Source organism: Ochotona princeps, chromosome 31 (genome assembly GCF_030435755.1).
Source record: "Ochotona princeps isolate mOchPri1 chromosome 31, mOchPri1.hap1, whole genome shotgun sequence".
Lineage (NCBI taxonomy): Eukaryota > Metazoa > Chordata > Mammalia > Lagomorpha > Ochotonidae > Ochotona > Ochotona princeps.
In genome coordinates this window covers 9,254,610-9,271,637 of record NC_080862.1, presented here as the reverse complement: position 1 = coordinate 9,271,637, position 17,028 = coordinate 9,254,610, and the positions used below count along the sequence as shown (strand labels likewise).

The 17,028-nt window shown below is 40.6% G+C and overlaps 1 protein-coding gene across 2 annotated transcripts in view; it reads left to right on the top strand.

Annotated features, from left to right (window-relative positions):
• RIC1 (RIC1 homolog, RAB6A GEF complex partner 1) overlaps positions 1 to 17,028 on the top strand; it is an 87,078-nt gene that overhangs the window by 37,814 nt on the left and 32,236 nt on the right. Inside the window, exons 5-8 of one of the 2 annotated variants that reach the window (XM_058657317.1) lie at positions 2,588 to 2,730; positions 3,765 to 3,898; positions 10,362 to 10,453; positions 11,249 to 11,337. In XM_058657317.1, the coding sequence (XP_058513300.1) occupies positions 2,588 to 2,730; positions 3,765 to 3,898; positions 10,362 to 10,453; positions 11,249 to 11,337 (458 nt within the window). Of the gene's footprint in view, positions 1 to 2,587; positions 2,731 to 3,761; positions 3,899 to 10,361; positions 10,454 to 11,248; positions 11,338 to 17,028 lie in introns of both variants that reach the window. The other variant, XM_004591816.2, reaches the window with a different exon arrangement.

Below are 17,028 nucleotides of genomic sequence, written 5' to 3'. Positions count from 1 at the left end.
TTTTTTGTTTGTTTTTGTTTTTTCTTAATAGCTTCACAGTTGACATTTTGGTTTTCAGTTTAGCTGTATATTGTTACCATTGTGTTGAGGGAAAATTTAAACAATATGCAACTGTGAAAACAGGACTTTTTTTTTTAACTTAAAGAGCTTCCAAGTATATTTTTGGGTAAAAAATACCAACACATATGAAATAATTCTACTGTTTGTTTTTAAAAGGAAGATGGTGATACTAGGATATGTATTGTTCTGGAAAAACTGACGGTAAGACCTAAGTGGGGTGCAGATTTGGGAAAAAGTCTTTGCTTTGAACTTTTTTATCTGGCAGCATGTGATAATGCCCAGCAAGTGTTGTGTAACCTGATTAAATCCTTTACAATTCAGTCAAATTTCTAAATTTTAAGGACCATTTATCTGGAATACTAGATAGCTGATATTAAGTTCATTAAGTTAGTAGTTGAAGAGGCTTTCTGGGGTTATAACTTTTGTGTGGTTTTGTGTATTTTATAATAAAGTATGATAAAATATTTAAGAGCTAGTACAGATTGAAAAAGTATAGATCACTTATTAATACAGTCTAACATCCCCCAGCTAAACTAAAAATTAATATATATTTGCTACAGTTTTTGTGATGGACAAGCACTTGGATGGCTTATATCAAGTCTTATATACCAGCGTCGATGGAACTATTCAGTATTTTTAATAACTGACATCAACCATGTCGGTTTGTTTGGTTTCAGTTTAATGAGGAGTCTCCAGAAAATGTACAGAAAGAGTATGTTTTCTTTATCATGTTTACCACAGTTACATTGAAGTTGTTTACTCAACGTCAGAATTGCCTATTTGTCTATTAATATTGACGTGTTTTTATAATTATCTATGGGGCACATTTTCCTGTTTATTTTCATGATTGGCTATTTTTCTGTTACGGCTTTGTTGGTTGTAATGTAGATATTATCTATTCATTTTTAAGGAAATCAATAATGTTTTACCTAGAGACCTTGGTCATCTTTGTGCTAATTTTCATATAGTTAGAGAAAAGGGGTCAGGAAGGATGTAATTTGAGAAAATCTAGGTTGACTCCTGTGAATAAAAGTTACCAGTAAACCAATGACTGCCTGGTTAATTGCTTCCCTTGCCATGTGCTGGAAGTTCTTTATAGAAATACGGAAGGATTTTACACTTTATCCATCATATACTGCACATAAATTTTGTCACTGAAATATGAATATGATTTTGGAATGAAAATGCATAATTTAAAAGCAAACTGTATGAAATGGGCATTCTAATTGAGTAAGGTTTCTGTGGAATTCAAGAATGAAACCTGAGTAAATTAACACCTGAGTTTAATATTGGTTGGTACTTCATAGTTGGGAAGAAAACATGTCAAATGCTTCATAGCCAGCTTCTTTAGAGAGTGAGTCATTGAAGCCAGCTCTTCAAAGAATTGTAATTTACTTGTAAGAATTAAATACTTGAAATATTTTCAATATTACGGACTAAAATATTTCTAAAATATCCTGTTTTCATACACATGAAAGAAAATGTAATAGGACACACGCATATGCATTTCCATCCTTGTGCTGGAGTTCTTTGTAGTGTGTGAGTTTCTGTCTTGAGTCTCTCATTTCTTTGGATTTCTGTGTCAGTTTCTACAGGTTCTCTTTCTTGTTTCTGTCGATCTGTTTCCAGTCTCATTTATGAGTTCCCTTTTCCTTTGGCCCTTTGTTCTTTTCTCCTTTCCACAGACATACAACTAGTACTGCCCTTAGAGCAGAGCAGATGTTGGTGATCAAAGCAAACCATTAGACAATCCAGCTTCCTGTCAATGGGCAGTGGTGCTGGGTCAGGTAATTGGGTCCTGGCCACCGCCTTGGGAGAGCTGGTCTGTCCCTGGCTCCTTGGCCCGTCCCAGCAGCTTCCCCTGCAGGCATTTTGGGACTGAAAGGGACTGTGAAGGCAGCACTTTTCTTCTGTGTCTCAAAATTGTGTCTCAAAATTGTTGAATGAACTAGGAATGTAAGACTCATTGATACTTGAGTTATACATTGGTCTAGAACAATACCTTGCAACACAGTAGCCACGTGGAGGTCTTCAATTAAAACTCAAATTTTAAAATTCAGTTGTTAAACGACTCTGGCCTTGTTTGCAGTGTGTAAGTAACACACGTGGTTAGTGGGAGCTCCGTCGGACCCGGCCCGAGGATTGACACTGCTCTGGCTCCACACTGCCCACTGTTATTGGCTGCGTCTGTTTCTCTTGTGGGTTCTCACTGCCTGTTTCTTTCCTGTCATCTGACTTGGGTTTCTGTCTTTTGATTTGCTGCCTCTAATTTCTAACTTTTTAAATCAAATTCAGCAAGTTTGTGACTCAATCTTCTAGACACTTTTATGCAAAACAGAATTAGGTGTATATATATGGTTGATATGTCTCTAAAGTTTCATATTAAGTTGCAGATAAAAGCATTTGTTTTGCAAATGGTTCCATAATCTTTCTTGTGTAAGTAGTCTCTAAAATAGTTATAATCACACTCGTTTTGCGTTTACAGTCTTGCCAGTTAATTGATTGTAGGTTGCCTTCTTTCCTACAGTTTGCAGTCCGTGCTAGAAGATCTCCTAGTTGCAACTTCTGATGGACTTCTTCATCTTATTCATTGGGAAGGAATGACAAACGGAAGGAAAGCCATTAATCTTTGCACAGTACCATTTTCAGTAGATCTGCAGTCATCTAGAGGTAGTTATACTTTGAACATGAGTTAGAACCAGTTATTTAATATTTCGTATCATCCTTTTAGATTATGGAAAAAGAATGTTATATAACACAATGAAATACTATTCAACCATCCAAATGGGTAATATGATATCATTTGCTGTGAAGTGAAACTGGAGGACATTTAGATGACTACAGTAAGTCAGAGAAATAAAGATACCACATGTTCTCTCCCCCTGTAGAAATCAATGAAAAAATAAGCTGCCTTAATATAAATACTAGAAAATGGGAAAAGTAAGAGGGGTGGAGGGAGATGGAATAATGGGCACAAAAAAATGAAATAATAGGTGAAATTAAAAAGATGTAGTGTGCCACAGCGCAGTGAGAGGAGTGTGGTTCACCATGTAACTGCTGCAGAGTTTATGAACAGACTGCGTTTGGGAGCCTAATAAATACGAGCTGCACTGATTTCATTAGTACACGCTATGTGCGTTTGTTGAAGTCAAGCTGTGCCTCATCAATGCATAAATTATTTGTTCACCAGTAATTTTTAAATGAATAAGTAGAAATGCTTATTGGTCTAGAAAAGGTTTTCTGTGGATGATTTTTTTTTCCTGTAGATTCAGTTATGCAGAGGCAGACACAAAGATTTAGTAGGAAAGAGTATTTAATTGTTTAGGCTTACCAGATCGTTGCTGCTGCCTTTGACTCTGTCTTGACAGTGTTTGTAAGTAAAAGTGGGAGAGGCACTAGCCTCAGCAGCTAAGTGTCCACATCCCGCCTTGAAAGACTTGGGCTCAGTTCCCAGTTACACTTCTGCTTCCAGCTTCCTGTTGATGCAGACTCGGGTGACTCAAGTAATTGGGTTCCTGCCACATACCTGAAAGACCCGAGTTGACTTCCTGACTTAAAACTTAGTACAATACCAGCTGTAGTAGCCAGCTGGGGAGTAGCCAGTGGATAGACTCTGTCCCTTTGCCCTTCAGTAAAGATACTTGCGAAGTGAGAAAATACTTCACCTATAATCCTATTTTATGTGCCTATTTTTTCATCAGTAGGTTCATATCTGGGCTTCGCAGATGTATACGTCAGAGACATGGAATATTGCGCCACACTGGATGGGTTTGCTGTTGTGTTTAATGATGGCAAAGTTGGATTTATTACACCAGTATCAAGTAGATTCACTGCAGAGGTATGGCTCATTTTGAATATTTGCTTTTCTTAATTTTCTTACAATCTTTTTACTCAAGATATATTTGAAAATAGTACAAGTAGAATATTACATCAGGCATGTCGATAAAGATTATGGTTCCTACCTCCGTCCTAGTTACCTCATGTTCAGTTTCCATTCTTAGAGACAATTCTTTTTTTTATTTTGCTATTTGTATTAACTACCATCTTTTTTTTTAAATTTTTAGACTCCATTTAACTTCTTCCTATGGAAAATGACCATTTAACTCCGTTAACCTGTTCGCACCTCACTTCTTAAATATTATCTCACATTCCCATAACTTCATGGTTTTTTATTAGATTACTACAGATTGTTGTCTGTATTAATATATAAACGCTATTATTAATACCTGGATCATAGGTTACAATTGTTTTTCCTTTGCTGAATCTTTTCCTCCCACTGGGAGTTGTTCTATAGAACAATTAGTAAGTTCCTATACACACATTCATAAATGTACACATTTGTTAACTTTTATATACCAAGCACATCAAGTATCTTAACAATTGTGTAAATATCCTGTAATATTTTTCAGTTGTATTGGAGATGAGAATTCCCTATACTCTTATTCATACACAAGCCTTTAATGGTTAATCATTAATACATGGATGGTTAATGTGAATTGATTGGTTTACTGTGATTCAGAACTAAAATTGAAATTGTTGAAAACTGAGTTTCACTTGGCTCCGTCCACTGCAGTCTTCACCACAGGATGCGCGGACCGGATTACTTCCTCGGGGTGCCCAGTGGCCTTCGAGTCCTTCTGCTTCCTGGCTCCTCCCTCTGTCTCCGCACTGTCTCCCGTGTTCCTTGCACAAGTTTTCCGCAGTCCCTTCCTTGCTGTCCTAGCATTCTGGAATTTGAGTTACAAAATAGTTAGGCTAAAGGGTCCCAAATCAAAGTGTAAACTTTTACTTCCTTTGTTTTCAGTGTGGTGCATAGACCTCTCTGGAGTTTCTGTCTGTCTGAAGAAAATTGTATGGTTTTCTGTTTGGGTGGAGCATTGTAGGGGAGCATTGTGGAGGTTGTCTAGGGGGACCCAGCTACCTTTTAAATAGTGTTGGTAAACATCCTGCTGCTGTTAGTCCAGCCATTCAGAGACATCTGAATTCACAGGTTCTTTTGCACTGAACAGTGTAAATGTAGCTATTTCTTCGCATTGTTTGCTTGGCTAGTTAAAGGGATTACTAATTAATTCATACACTTCTTAGCCTCCACAGTGAATGCTGCCTCCTCTCCCTTTCTTTATTTTTGCCAGTTTACGTTAAGATTTATTTATTGAAATGGCAACATACACACACGGAAAGAGAAAGAGAAAAAGAGATCTTTCATTTGCTCATTTACTCTCCAGATGGTCACACCAGCTTAGAGTATGGCCCAGGAGCTCCGTGTTCAGCTTGCACATGGGCCCCAGCTCCCTTGGCCATGTTCTGCTTTCCCGTGGAAGCTAGATAGGAAGCAGAGCAATTGGGGCTAGGACAGGCTTTCCACAAGAAAGTGCTGGGCAGGAGTTGGGGGACACAACAGTCTTCCATCCACTGATTCACTCCCTAGGTGGTTACTGCAGTCTGCACCGGGCCAGGCCAAAGTCCTAAGCCAGGATTTTCTTCCCACATGGGTGTAGGGGTCCAAGTTCTTGGGCCATCATCATCTGCTGCTTTCCCAGACATGTTAGCAGGGAACTGGATCAGAAGTGGGACAGCCAAGACTTGAACTTGTTCCCATATGGAATGCTGACCTCACAGGAGGTAGCTTAACCCACTGTGCCACATGCTGGTCTTTTTTTACCCCCTCTCTCTTCAGTATTTATATGTTTGGCAAACACAGTAATACACAAGTCTCCATCTGCTGGTTGTTCCCCAAATGATCAGAATAACCATGGCCAGTCCAGGCCAAAACCAGGAGACCAGAGCTCCGTCTGGGTCTTGTATAATGGGCAGGAGGAGCTAAGAACTTGGGCCATCCTGTGCTACTTTCCTAGTCACTGCCCTTCAAACTGGTACTGTAATATAGAATGTTGGACCACAATGCCAACTTCCTTTGCTTTTTGAAAATCATTTTTATAAAAATTGACCTTTAGAAATCAGATAAGCTAAATCTTCATGTTCAGTCTATAACTGGGAAAGGTTCTTAGCTTAATGACCTTCAGTTGTCATCCACCTGCTAACAGCTTTTGTAGTCCTAATATTTCCCCTTATCAACTTTTCAGATAGTAGTTTATAAATAATACATTTCTGGGCTTGGCGGCGTGGCCTAGTGGCTAAGGTCCTCGCCTTGATCCCATATGGCCGCTGGTTCTAATCCCGGCAGCTCCACTTCCTCTCTATCTCTCCTCCTCTCAGTATATCTGACTTTGTAATGAAAATAAAATAAATCTTTAAAAAAAAAAAAAATAAAAAAAAAATAAATAAATAATACATTTCTGATAATACATAAAGGAGAATGAAAAGAAATGTAAAGCCACATTGTTTTTAGTACAGAACATAATTATTATAGTTATATTTGGTACTTACATGTTTACACTGAAAATAATTTTAGGACTGAAAAATAGCCGTTGCTTGTGTGTACTTCAGAATTAGTACAGGTCGCCCAGCATGATGGCTCCGTGGCTAAACCCTTGCCTTGCACACACCAGGGTCCCATGTGGGCACTAGTTCATGTCCCAAGTACACACTTCCCGTCCAGCTCCCTGCTTGTGGCCTGGGAGAGCAGTGGAGGACGGCCCAAAGCCTTGGGAGCCTGCACCCGCATGGGAACCTGGAAGAGACTCCTGGCTTTGGATCGCCTCAGCTCTGACCACTGTGGCCACTTGAGAAGTGAGCCAGCAAATAAAGGATCTTTGTTTTGTATCTTCTTCACTCTTTAAATTTGCCTTTTGAAGGAAATAAATAAATCTTTAAAAAAAAAAAAAAAGGAGGGGGGAATTATACAGGGTGTGCTGTTGGAGCATTAGTAAGTAAGGGGAGGCCGAGGAAGCTAGCGTCCCAGGTGGTGCTGGATTGTGTCTGGACTGTGTTCTTGCAGCTCCATTTCTGATCCAGCTTCCTGCTACTTGAGAAGGGTAGCCCCCAGTGTTTGGGCCACTGTGTCACATGGGAGGTCCCGATGGAGCTCCTGAATCAGGCCTGGCCGTTGGGGCCATCTGAGGAGTGAACCAGTGGATGGGAGATCTTTTTATCCGTCTCTGTGTAGCTATTTTAAATAAATAAATCTTTAAAACAAATGCAAACGATGTTCTCAGCTTTTATTACTAGATAGTAATAAAGAGTTTTTAAAAGCAGCTGAAAGCAGGTGGATATTAATAAATCATGAATGGAAAAGACATAAATTTATATGTGTGTATATATATATAGCAAAATAAACTAATTTTTTATTCAATTTTCCACAAACATTTTAATTCCCTCGTGTTAACTGATAATTCAGAAATGTACTGAAGTGTTCAACAGGTGTGTTCAAATACCAGATAATACTATCCTCCGTTTGGAATTAACAAACTGTGTCATTAAGATAATGCCTGCTGCCAAGGAGCACGAAACCTGGAGAAAATACATTTTTCAAAACTCTTGGCTACTCTGAGAGCTGATAAGCCAGTGAAGAATTGGCAGGACAGGAAAAACCAGGGTCAAGTGAGCCCAGTGGGTGCTGAGGCTTCACTGGGGAAGAACAAAGTAGGCTTTGTGCAAAAACAGAAGTAGATCTCAGTCATTCGAATGCAAGTAGGAAGGTACAAAGGGGCATTATTTTAAAATTAAAAGGAAAATAAAAATAGGCAATTTTAAATAAGGGTGTATGTGGATACTTGCTTGAAGCTGTTTTTAAAGCAGAGCTGATTCTTGCAGTCGTTTGGCCCTACCAAGGCTGCTGTGAGTGGGACCTGAGAGCCCGCCAGTCTGCATGAGGGTGGTTGTTACCTTGGTGATTTTGTATGGCCCCCAGATCATGTTGCAGACACCCACATGGCCCTCGCAGAGATAAGTTCCCTCTCCAACCCCGCCTAGTTAGAAGAAAGCAAATGGTGAGATGAGCCTGGATATCAGCGAGTTGCATAATTGGAGCGAGGGAATAGTGAGAGGGGCGATAGTCCCGAACCCTGAGATACTCTTTCTTCTTGTCCTGAATGATAATTCTAGTCTCACTTTGTGGTATTACTGAGATGCACATTTTGTTTTGTTTATTCTGTTAGAACTCATCGTGGAAAAGGTTAAAGTATTTTTATGCACCCAATGATTGCAGTATTTGACGTCCTGTTCTATTTTTTGCCTGGCATACTGCTTTCCATTGTCACCATCCACTCAAGCCTGTCTACATATAGGCCTCTTCGACTTAGTTCAAAAGGCACTTTGCTGTAGAAACCTGCTTCGCATATGCCTGTCCTCCATACTTCAGTGAGATTGCTTCCCCCCACAATCTTCCAGTATATAGCATCTATATTTTGAACTGCTGTCTCCTAAGTGAGATGGGATTCAGGAATACCAGTGGGGGGTTTGGTGGCTTCCCACAGCTACCATGTCCTCAGCAGCTGCAGCAGCACCTCATGAATAATAAGCACATGCAAAGCATGTGTTGGACAAATGAATTTCAACCGAAGCAGCAATCAGAAGAAATAATGACGCTATCTTTGCCATTCTGTTAAAATTTAAAAAAAAAAAAAATACAACTACTAAAGAAGCAGCAAATACTTTATAGTCAGGCATTACGTTGAGGAATTTCAGGTCAACAATATAAAGCCTGATGACATGTAGGCATAGTAGCTTGGTGTTAGTAAGTATGTTTGAACAATGAGAACATTCTCCTGTTAAATGGTATGTGGCTGGCTCAATTTCAGTTTTATGTAGAATTTAGCTGATTTCAGACTTAGAAAAATCTGTATTAGTGACATTCAAATAGTTGTTATATGACATTTTCTAATATTTACCAAGAGGATCACTCAAATAAAATGTGCTGTATGGTAGTTTGCTAGGTTTGGGGCTCACTAAACTACTAACATGCTTTGTCTTAGAATTTAGTCTGAAATTGCCTTCATTTGTGGAGTAATAGACAACCGAGCTGTGTCAATCTTACATTTGTATATCAAATAGTATATAGGCTTACTAATAAAACATCACTTATTTATATTGAATGATGAGTGTTTTTTTTTTTTCTTAAAATTTCTCTTCATTGGGAAGGGAGAATTACAGAGAGAAGGAGGGACACAAAGAAAGATCTTCCATCCACTGGTTCACTCCCTAACTGGCCAAAATAGCTGGAGCTGAGCCCGTCTGAAGCCAGGAGCATCCAGGTCTTCCATCGGGCACAGGGTCCTAAGGCTTTGGACCATCCTTCTCTGCTTTCCCAGGCCACAAGCAGGGAGCAAGATGGGAAGCGGAGCAGCCGGAACACAAACCGGCGCCCATATGGGATTCCAATGCTTGGAGTTAAAGGATTAGCTAGTTGAGCCAATGTGCCACCCCCTGGGCATGTTCCTAAGTAGTTCACCGTTACAAATTTTAATGTTTCATTACCCTAAGTACTTTACAGGTAAGAAAAAAAATGAAGCCAAATGTTCATTTGAGGGGGTAATAATACTCTTGCTCTGAGGTCAGTGTATCAGATACCCTGCCACTATTAACCATTATACTACAAAGCAATAGAATGTAGAGAAGAGTAAACAATATACAGATGATGAAATGCTTCTGGAACATTGGTAGGTATATTGTACAGTAAGTTTGAGCTGCTGTTTGTCCATTTCCAATGTTACAATGCCTAGGTTTGGGTCCCAATTCTGTTCTTAATTCCAGCTTCCTGTTAATAGGCGCCAAGGGAGGTAGCAGATGATTGTCCCTGCCATCCTAATGGGAGTTTCAGGTGGAGTTCCAGGATCCTGACACAACCCAGTCCAGTTAGGCTGTTGTAGGCATTTGGGGAGTGAACCAGTGGATGAGATATTCATTCATATTCTCTCTCTCTCTGTCTTAAATAAATCAAAACAAAATTACACATTTTAAAGAAAAATCTTTTCAGAAAAGGAATACTGTTTTCCATAGCTAGGAAATTAAGCATTATGTGCTAGTTTAATGAGAGTGACACTAGTGAGTGAGTGAGGTGACATTGCGGTTCTGCAGTGCACTCTGACGGTAAGAGAGCAGCTTCGTCTGTGTTTGGAGGATGAAAATCTCTCCTTAGCATCTTATAAATACATCCAGCAGCAGTGTGCTGAGCTTATTTGGAACAATGTTTGAACCCACTAGTGAAAAGTTTCACTTTTATTTTCTTTTAGACTATAATGTTTTCATACAAAACACTTAGGTCGTTGTCCTCATGGATTATTATTCTGTGCAGATGAAAGCATTAAAAGTCTTAGGAAATTGGACATTTATTCACAGGGAATTAATATGGACTACAGAAAGTTTGGGCAAAACATTTTTAAGCCTTCACTGTTTCTTTATAGCAGCTTCATGGAGTTTGGCCTCAAGATGTTGTTGATGGAACGTGTGTAGCAGTAAATAACAAGTATCGGTTAATGGCCTTTGGTTGTGCAAGGTAAACTTTTGAATTTTCAAGTTTTGTTGCCAAAGATCTCATTTTTAAGATGTTCTTAACACCCTTATAAACTGTATGTCTATCGTAATTTATGAATAAGCCTTAATAGAACATCTGAAGGTGTTTGGTTGGAAGCAGGTAGAGAGAGAAAGATTTTAGAGGTTGAGCACTTTGTTTTTTAAAGTGGTAGAACATTGAGTTACAACTTTAAAAATAAGCTAAAATGTATTAAAATAGATTCTTTATTAAAAGGAGGATCTGAAAGATATCCAACCTAAGAAATAATATTTCCCAGACCTACAGCCACCTGTTTGCTCATCTTCCTTGATCGTCCCCTCTGCCTCAGGACAGTCACTGCTCTTGGCTATATTTTTACTGTGTTTTTGTTTTAACTACATACAAATAGGATTCTAGATAGATGTTTGCTATCACATTAATGCTTGTGGCTAAAATTCACCTTTTTTTTCATTGTCGTACAGTACTTGTTCTTATTGATGGGCATTCCAAATTTTTAAATTTAGTTCCAACTTTTTAAATTATATACAATAGTACATTGAATATTACTGAATTCTGATACACATTAAATAAAGATTTCTGGGTTTTATCTAGATTAAAAACTAGTAGATTATAAATGATTTACTTGTTCAAATTTATGAGGTGACTGCACATTGCTTACAAAATTATTTTCTTCTAGTTAAATACTCCTACCATAAGAACGTAAGAGTTCCTGTAATTTGCCTTTTTTTTTTTTTTTTTTTTTTTTGATCTTCACTCAAGTCTGTTCTGTTTCCACAGTGGTTCTGTGCAGGTTTATACAGTAGACAACACCAGTGGAGCCATGCTGCTCTCTCATAAATTAGAGCTAACAGCGAAGCAGTATCCTGGTGAGTGCACACTTCTTGAGCATTTTTAATGTATAAACGTTTCACTTTATTTGCAGAGAATGTGTTTCAAGACTCCAGCTCCCAGTAGATGGCTGAAGGTGTGGATAATACTGAGCTGTGTGTATCGTGTGTTTTCTACTGTATATACGCACCTAAAATTTTATTTATAAGTATAAGCACAGTATAAGATTACCGTTACTAGTATCAGAATAGAAATGCTACAACAGTGTGCTGTAGTGAAAGTCATCTGAATGTGTTCTCTTGAAATAGGACTTTTGTTGTAGCTTCTAAGAGTATCCAGGTTCTTCCCTTGGCGTCCTGAGCCTGACTTTATCATGCACACAGTAGTATCACATAATACCGGAGTGGATGTGTCTGATTCGCCGATGCTTTCTTTCTGTTTGTATAAAGGATGGTCGGTTTTGAGTATGTAAGTCAGGAAGAGCTCAGTTTCATAACAACTGAAAACTTGATTTGGGTGTATTCCCAATAGTCAGATCTGCTGAAGATATGGCAGCAGCTTCTCATGAGACGAGTAATCTTTCCAGAGCTTTTATATTGTTCAGTCCAAACACAGTCCTGAATCTGTGACCATCCCTCGGTAGCAGTAAGACCCCTGCGAGGCCTTCATACATGCCCACTGCCGTCTGGTTCTTCACACTGCTCTCAGTTAGAACCTGTTCTCCGCTCAGGTCTCCTAATAATGCCTTTTTCATCTGAACGAAGCACTCATTACACACGGTGGCTACAGCATTTGCACTTTGAGGTGCAAAGGGAAAGCTAACACAGAGTTCCTTTTCCTTCGTCACAGGTGGGAGGTGGGGTGCTTCTGGGAAGATTTCTGCTTTCGGGGTGAAAGAGCGTGTGGTGGGCCTTGCTCCTCTTTCCCGTCGGCCTCAAGTGCAGAGGCAGTGTTTGGAGCTCAGAGCAGCCTTGCCAGCACACAGAAAGGTCAGAGGTCAGCAGCAGCTCACCGTTGGATTGCTTGTTTATGCCATAGGAAGTTTGGATTTTGTTAGTCTCAGTCAAAAGCACGGATGGTATTTATTTGTGTCAATATTAGCAACTTTTACATCTGATTTTTGAACTATCTGAATTGGCAGCATCACTGTTCCTACGCTGGGGGGCCGTTAGTAGAATAGGGGTAACTTGAAGACGAGCAGTAGACAGATGGTGAGGCAGTTACTAAGTGAGTAGTGAGTGGGTAGCGTTTACCGTGTGGAAATGCTAGGCAGCAGGGTGACTTACAGCCCACAGCTGGAGCAGGCGGTCAGAATGAAATTTCATCACGCTGCTCAGGACCATGCACAGCTTAAAACTTATAAATAGTTTATTTCTTTACTCTTTAATATTTTCAGACTGTGATTAATTGAAGGTAACTGAAACCCAGGAAACAAAACCACAGATAAGGGAGCAGTAAAATGCCACCTGTGACAAATATTGATTTGGAAAGAAATAATGCCTGCTGTTGCTCAAATGTTACTAGACTATGATGGGATTCTCTGTGACCCAAGAATTTCCATGTAGCCAGAAAGGTGGAATTTTGTCTTTGAACCTTTGTATTTAGTCTTTTCTGGCTTCCCTTTACTTTGAATGCTCTGCTGCTTGTTTGGACTTAATGTAGCCTGTGCCTGAGATCATGGCTTCTGTTATTTTATGCCTTCCAGTTTGATTTATTCATCTAAAGACCATTGGTCGAATACCTACTATACATGGTACACACAACCATAAGCAAAGCTAAAGACTTATCGGACCCTTTAGTCAAATTCTGTTGTGCTTAGAAATGAGACTGATAACTCTGTCACCAGGGTACAGGAAACCAAACTTACTGTGCTGTAAACGGAGAGTAGGAGGTTTACGAACCCTGCTCTTGACCTCCTCTTCGTGGCCACAAGGTAGCTCCTGAGGCCCGAGCATCACTTCTGCGTGCGAGTGCCGCAGAAAGAACGAGCAGTGCGCCTCCAGCTTGTGGTCAGGAAACCAGAGTGTCTCCAAGAAGCATCCTCACCTCCTGCCTGCTCTGCATGTCTTCCGCTTACTTCTGATTGGCCAGCAGTTTGTCTTGTGACTGTCTTAGGAATTAGGAAACTATGAAATCTGTGTGTTAGCTTCTTCCGTGCCTTCCTGGCAGCTGTCAGCCGATGAGAAGGGAGCGTCTAGGCTTGGAGTGACCCATATTAGAAGGCAGCATGTAACAGTTCTTCAGAATGCTCACAGGAGATTCATAATACAAAAAAACACTATGTGAATTTCCAAATTAAAAAAAACTTTAAACAAAAATAAACTTATGTTTTAATTTCCACATGTTTCGTTATGTCATGAAGTTGTCTGGCAAATAAATACCTTTGCTATAGCTTCTAGGTTCACTCTGCATAGTGTGTAATTCTGACTAATACTAGACTGGAAGACATACTGGAGGTTGCTTATTAGTTGCAGAATTATTAAGTATCTATGTCTTAGCAGCCTTATTTTGTTTTCAACCAAAATTATTGAGAAATGGAAAGAAAATATTTTCATTTCATTCTTAAATATAATTTTTAATTAATAAAATTTGCTTGCCTGTGGGATACTGTGCAGTTTCTCACAACTTAGAAGTGGCATACAGCCACCCTCTTTTTTTTTTAACATAGTGAGCAGAATCCAACTTAAAATCCAATTTAACAGCTCTTAAAAATCCATCTTCATGATGACATAACATTAAAATGGATTGGAGCTGAACTACTGTCAGCTAATAAATGCAGTATTTCTGTGTTTCTCTTGAAAATGTCTTGTGACATTCCCTCTCTACTGCCAAAATTTTTCCTACATTTCTTTGTGATACCATGGCATTTGGACTTGGAAGTAGAGTGGTAAGTTTGTAGTTATTTACTTATTTGAAAGAGTGATAGCGAGTGAGTGGGAGGGATCTCCCATGTACTGTCCTCACTCTCTGAATGGCTGTAGTGAAACCAGGACTCCATCTGCGTCTCTTCCGTGAGTGGCAAGGGCTCAGGCACGTGGGCTGTCCTCCACTCTCATTCCAGGCTTATTAGCAGGGAGCCGGCTTAGAAGTGGAACAGTTGGGGGTTGAGCCAGTGCCCAGTATGGAATTACTAGCACTGCAACCAGTGATTTCACTTGATTGCAGTGTCCTTGCAGTCACACTGCTTAGCACTGCTCCCCAGATCGTTTTTTGTGAACTTAGTTAGAATACCATTCTTTCTTATTTTCCATTTTACAAGTTTGATCATTTTTATAACTAACATGAGCATTAATAACAGAACCTTACCTAGCGAAGTCTCTTCTTCACTACGATGCAAATGTATTCCCATGTTAAGAACATTTTTGTAAGAATATGAATCGTTTGGGTGTGAGTTGTTCGGAAGTGAGAAGTTGGTGGTTGCCCATGTGAATGCAGTCCAGTTTTTTGTTTTTAAAGATTTATTCATTTTATTACAGCCAGATATACAGAGAGGAGGAGAGACAGAGAGGAAGATCTTCCGTCCAATGATTCACTCCCCAAGTGAGCCGCAACGGGCCGATGCGCGCCGATCCGATGCCGGGAACCTGGAACCTCTTCCGGGTCTCCCACGTGGGTGCAGTGTCCCAATGCATTGGGCCGTCCTCAGCTGCTTTCCCAGGCCACAAGCAGGGAGCTGGATGGGAAGTGGAGCTGCCGGGATTAGAACCGGCGCCCATATGGGATCCCGGGGCGTTCAAGGTGAGGGCTTAAGCCGCCAGGCCACGCCGCCAGGCCCAACAATCCAGTTTTATAAGGCCCAGCGCAGTGGGTCATTAACCAATCCTCACATTCAGGAGCCATGCTCCCACTTGGGTGCCAGTTTGTGTCCTGGCTGCTCTCCCTCCCATCCAGCTCCCTGCTTGTGTCTAAAAAAGCCATGGAGGATGTCCCAAAGCCTTGGGGCCCTGCACCCTTGCAGGAGACCCGGAAGAAGCTCCTGGGTTCCAGTTGGTTCTACTCTAGCTGTTATAGGCATTTGGGGCGTGAAGCAGCGGATGGAAGATCTTTCTATAAATCACCCCTTCCAGTAAAAATAAACAAATCTTTAAAACAATAATTTTATAGTAAAAATTTTGCTAGTTTTGAGGAAGAAGCTTAGATGTGTGAATATTTAACTGTTCATATGACTTATTGTTACCCAAATATATACCTATATACCAGTACTTTTGTCCACTTTTTGAGGGATTAGGGGCAGTGGTGAATGTGTTTTTATCTACTTGAAAGGCAGAACAGCAGAATAATCTTCCATTCGCTGGTTCACTCCAATAGCCATGTCTGGACCAGGCCAAAGCCAGGAGACCCAGGTCTTCACACGTGTGACAGGCACAGTCACTTGGACCGTCATGTGCTGCCTCCCAGGATGCATTAGCAGAAGGCTGGCTCAGAAAGGGAGGAGACAGAGCTTGGATAGGCACTCCTTACGCCACGCAGGCTTCCTGGGGGTGGCTTCCTCCGGTGTGCCACAGCATCTGCCCCCACTGTCGTAACCTCCCCTGAGGACCCTTTTCTGCCTGGAATACATGTTTTGGAGTTCTATTTTCGTGACTTTCCTGTGATGGTACACTAATGAGGAGGGCTGTAGAGTCTGAACCTTGTTTCTGCTGCCCTGGGACTTAAGTGTAGTTTAACTTGTTATGCTTTGGGTTGACAGTTGTTCTCTCTAGGCGTTGAAGTAGTTTTAGTGTCGTTGGGTTTCCGTCACTGCTGAAGGCTGTCCGAGATTATTCGTTTCTCACTAGCTGCAGTGAAGAGCGTCTGTCTGACTTTGCCTGTTACATGCTTCCATTGTGTTGTGCAAGGCACAGAATGTTATCTGTTTGCTTAATTTGCTTGACTCTGAAGCTTTTTCCTCCTTTTTTTTGATTCATAGCTTTTACCTGTTACTATCGCAGCTGTTATTTCTGTTGCCTCTCCCAATGCCTTTCCATGAGTGCTTCAACTGTTTAATAAGTTCCAAAATCTGACAGCTTAGGTTTTAATTGTAGTTATATTTTGTACTTAAAACAATTTTTATAGCTTTCCAAAAAAAAACTATATCCTGCTGTTAATTTCAGTCAGTCATTTATTTTCATAACAAAACCATTAGGTTTTTCATGGTTGTTGCAGAGGTGAGGGACTGAGGGTATGCTGTCCCTTGCTGTCGGCTTGTATCCATGCTGGGGACACAGATGGTCTCTGGATGCCCCTCGGGGGCCTTGGAAGAAGGGAGAATGTCCTGGGCTTTTACTGGAGTGATCATGTGAGGTGACATGCTTCATCTGTCCTCACAGGGACTCTTCTTTGCTCTCATACAGAGACGTTCTAAGACCTGTCGTCATTCATGTCTAGCTCAGAGTGTCCACAGGCCTAGGTGTGGGTGCCCTTTGTAGAACTTAGCCTGAAGTGTTACACCACTTTTCTTTCCATCTGTTGAAGAGGTACCTGAGGTCTGCTAGTGAATCAGACCCTTGTTTTTGCATTTGCATCTGGGTATGTTTTTCATCCTTTCTCTGGAGTCAGCAACAGGTGTGACCTGATCCCACCCATGTGCTCTGTAGCTGGACAACATGTCTGGGGGATGTGCTGTGAGATCCGAAATCATGGCAGTCTAAGGTGCTCAGATGGTTCAGGGGGCCCTCCTGACCAGGCCAGCCCCAGCCCTGGTTCTCGTGCTGCTTGGCTGGTTTCGCAAGAATGCTGCCTGCCCTATC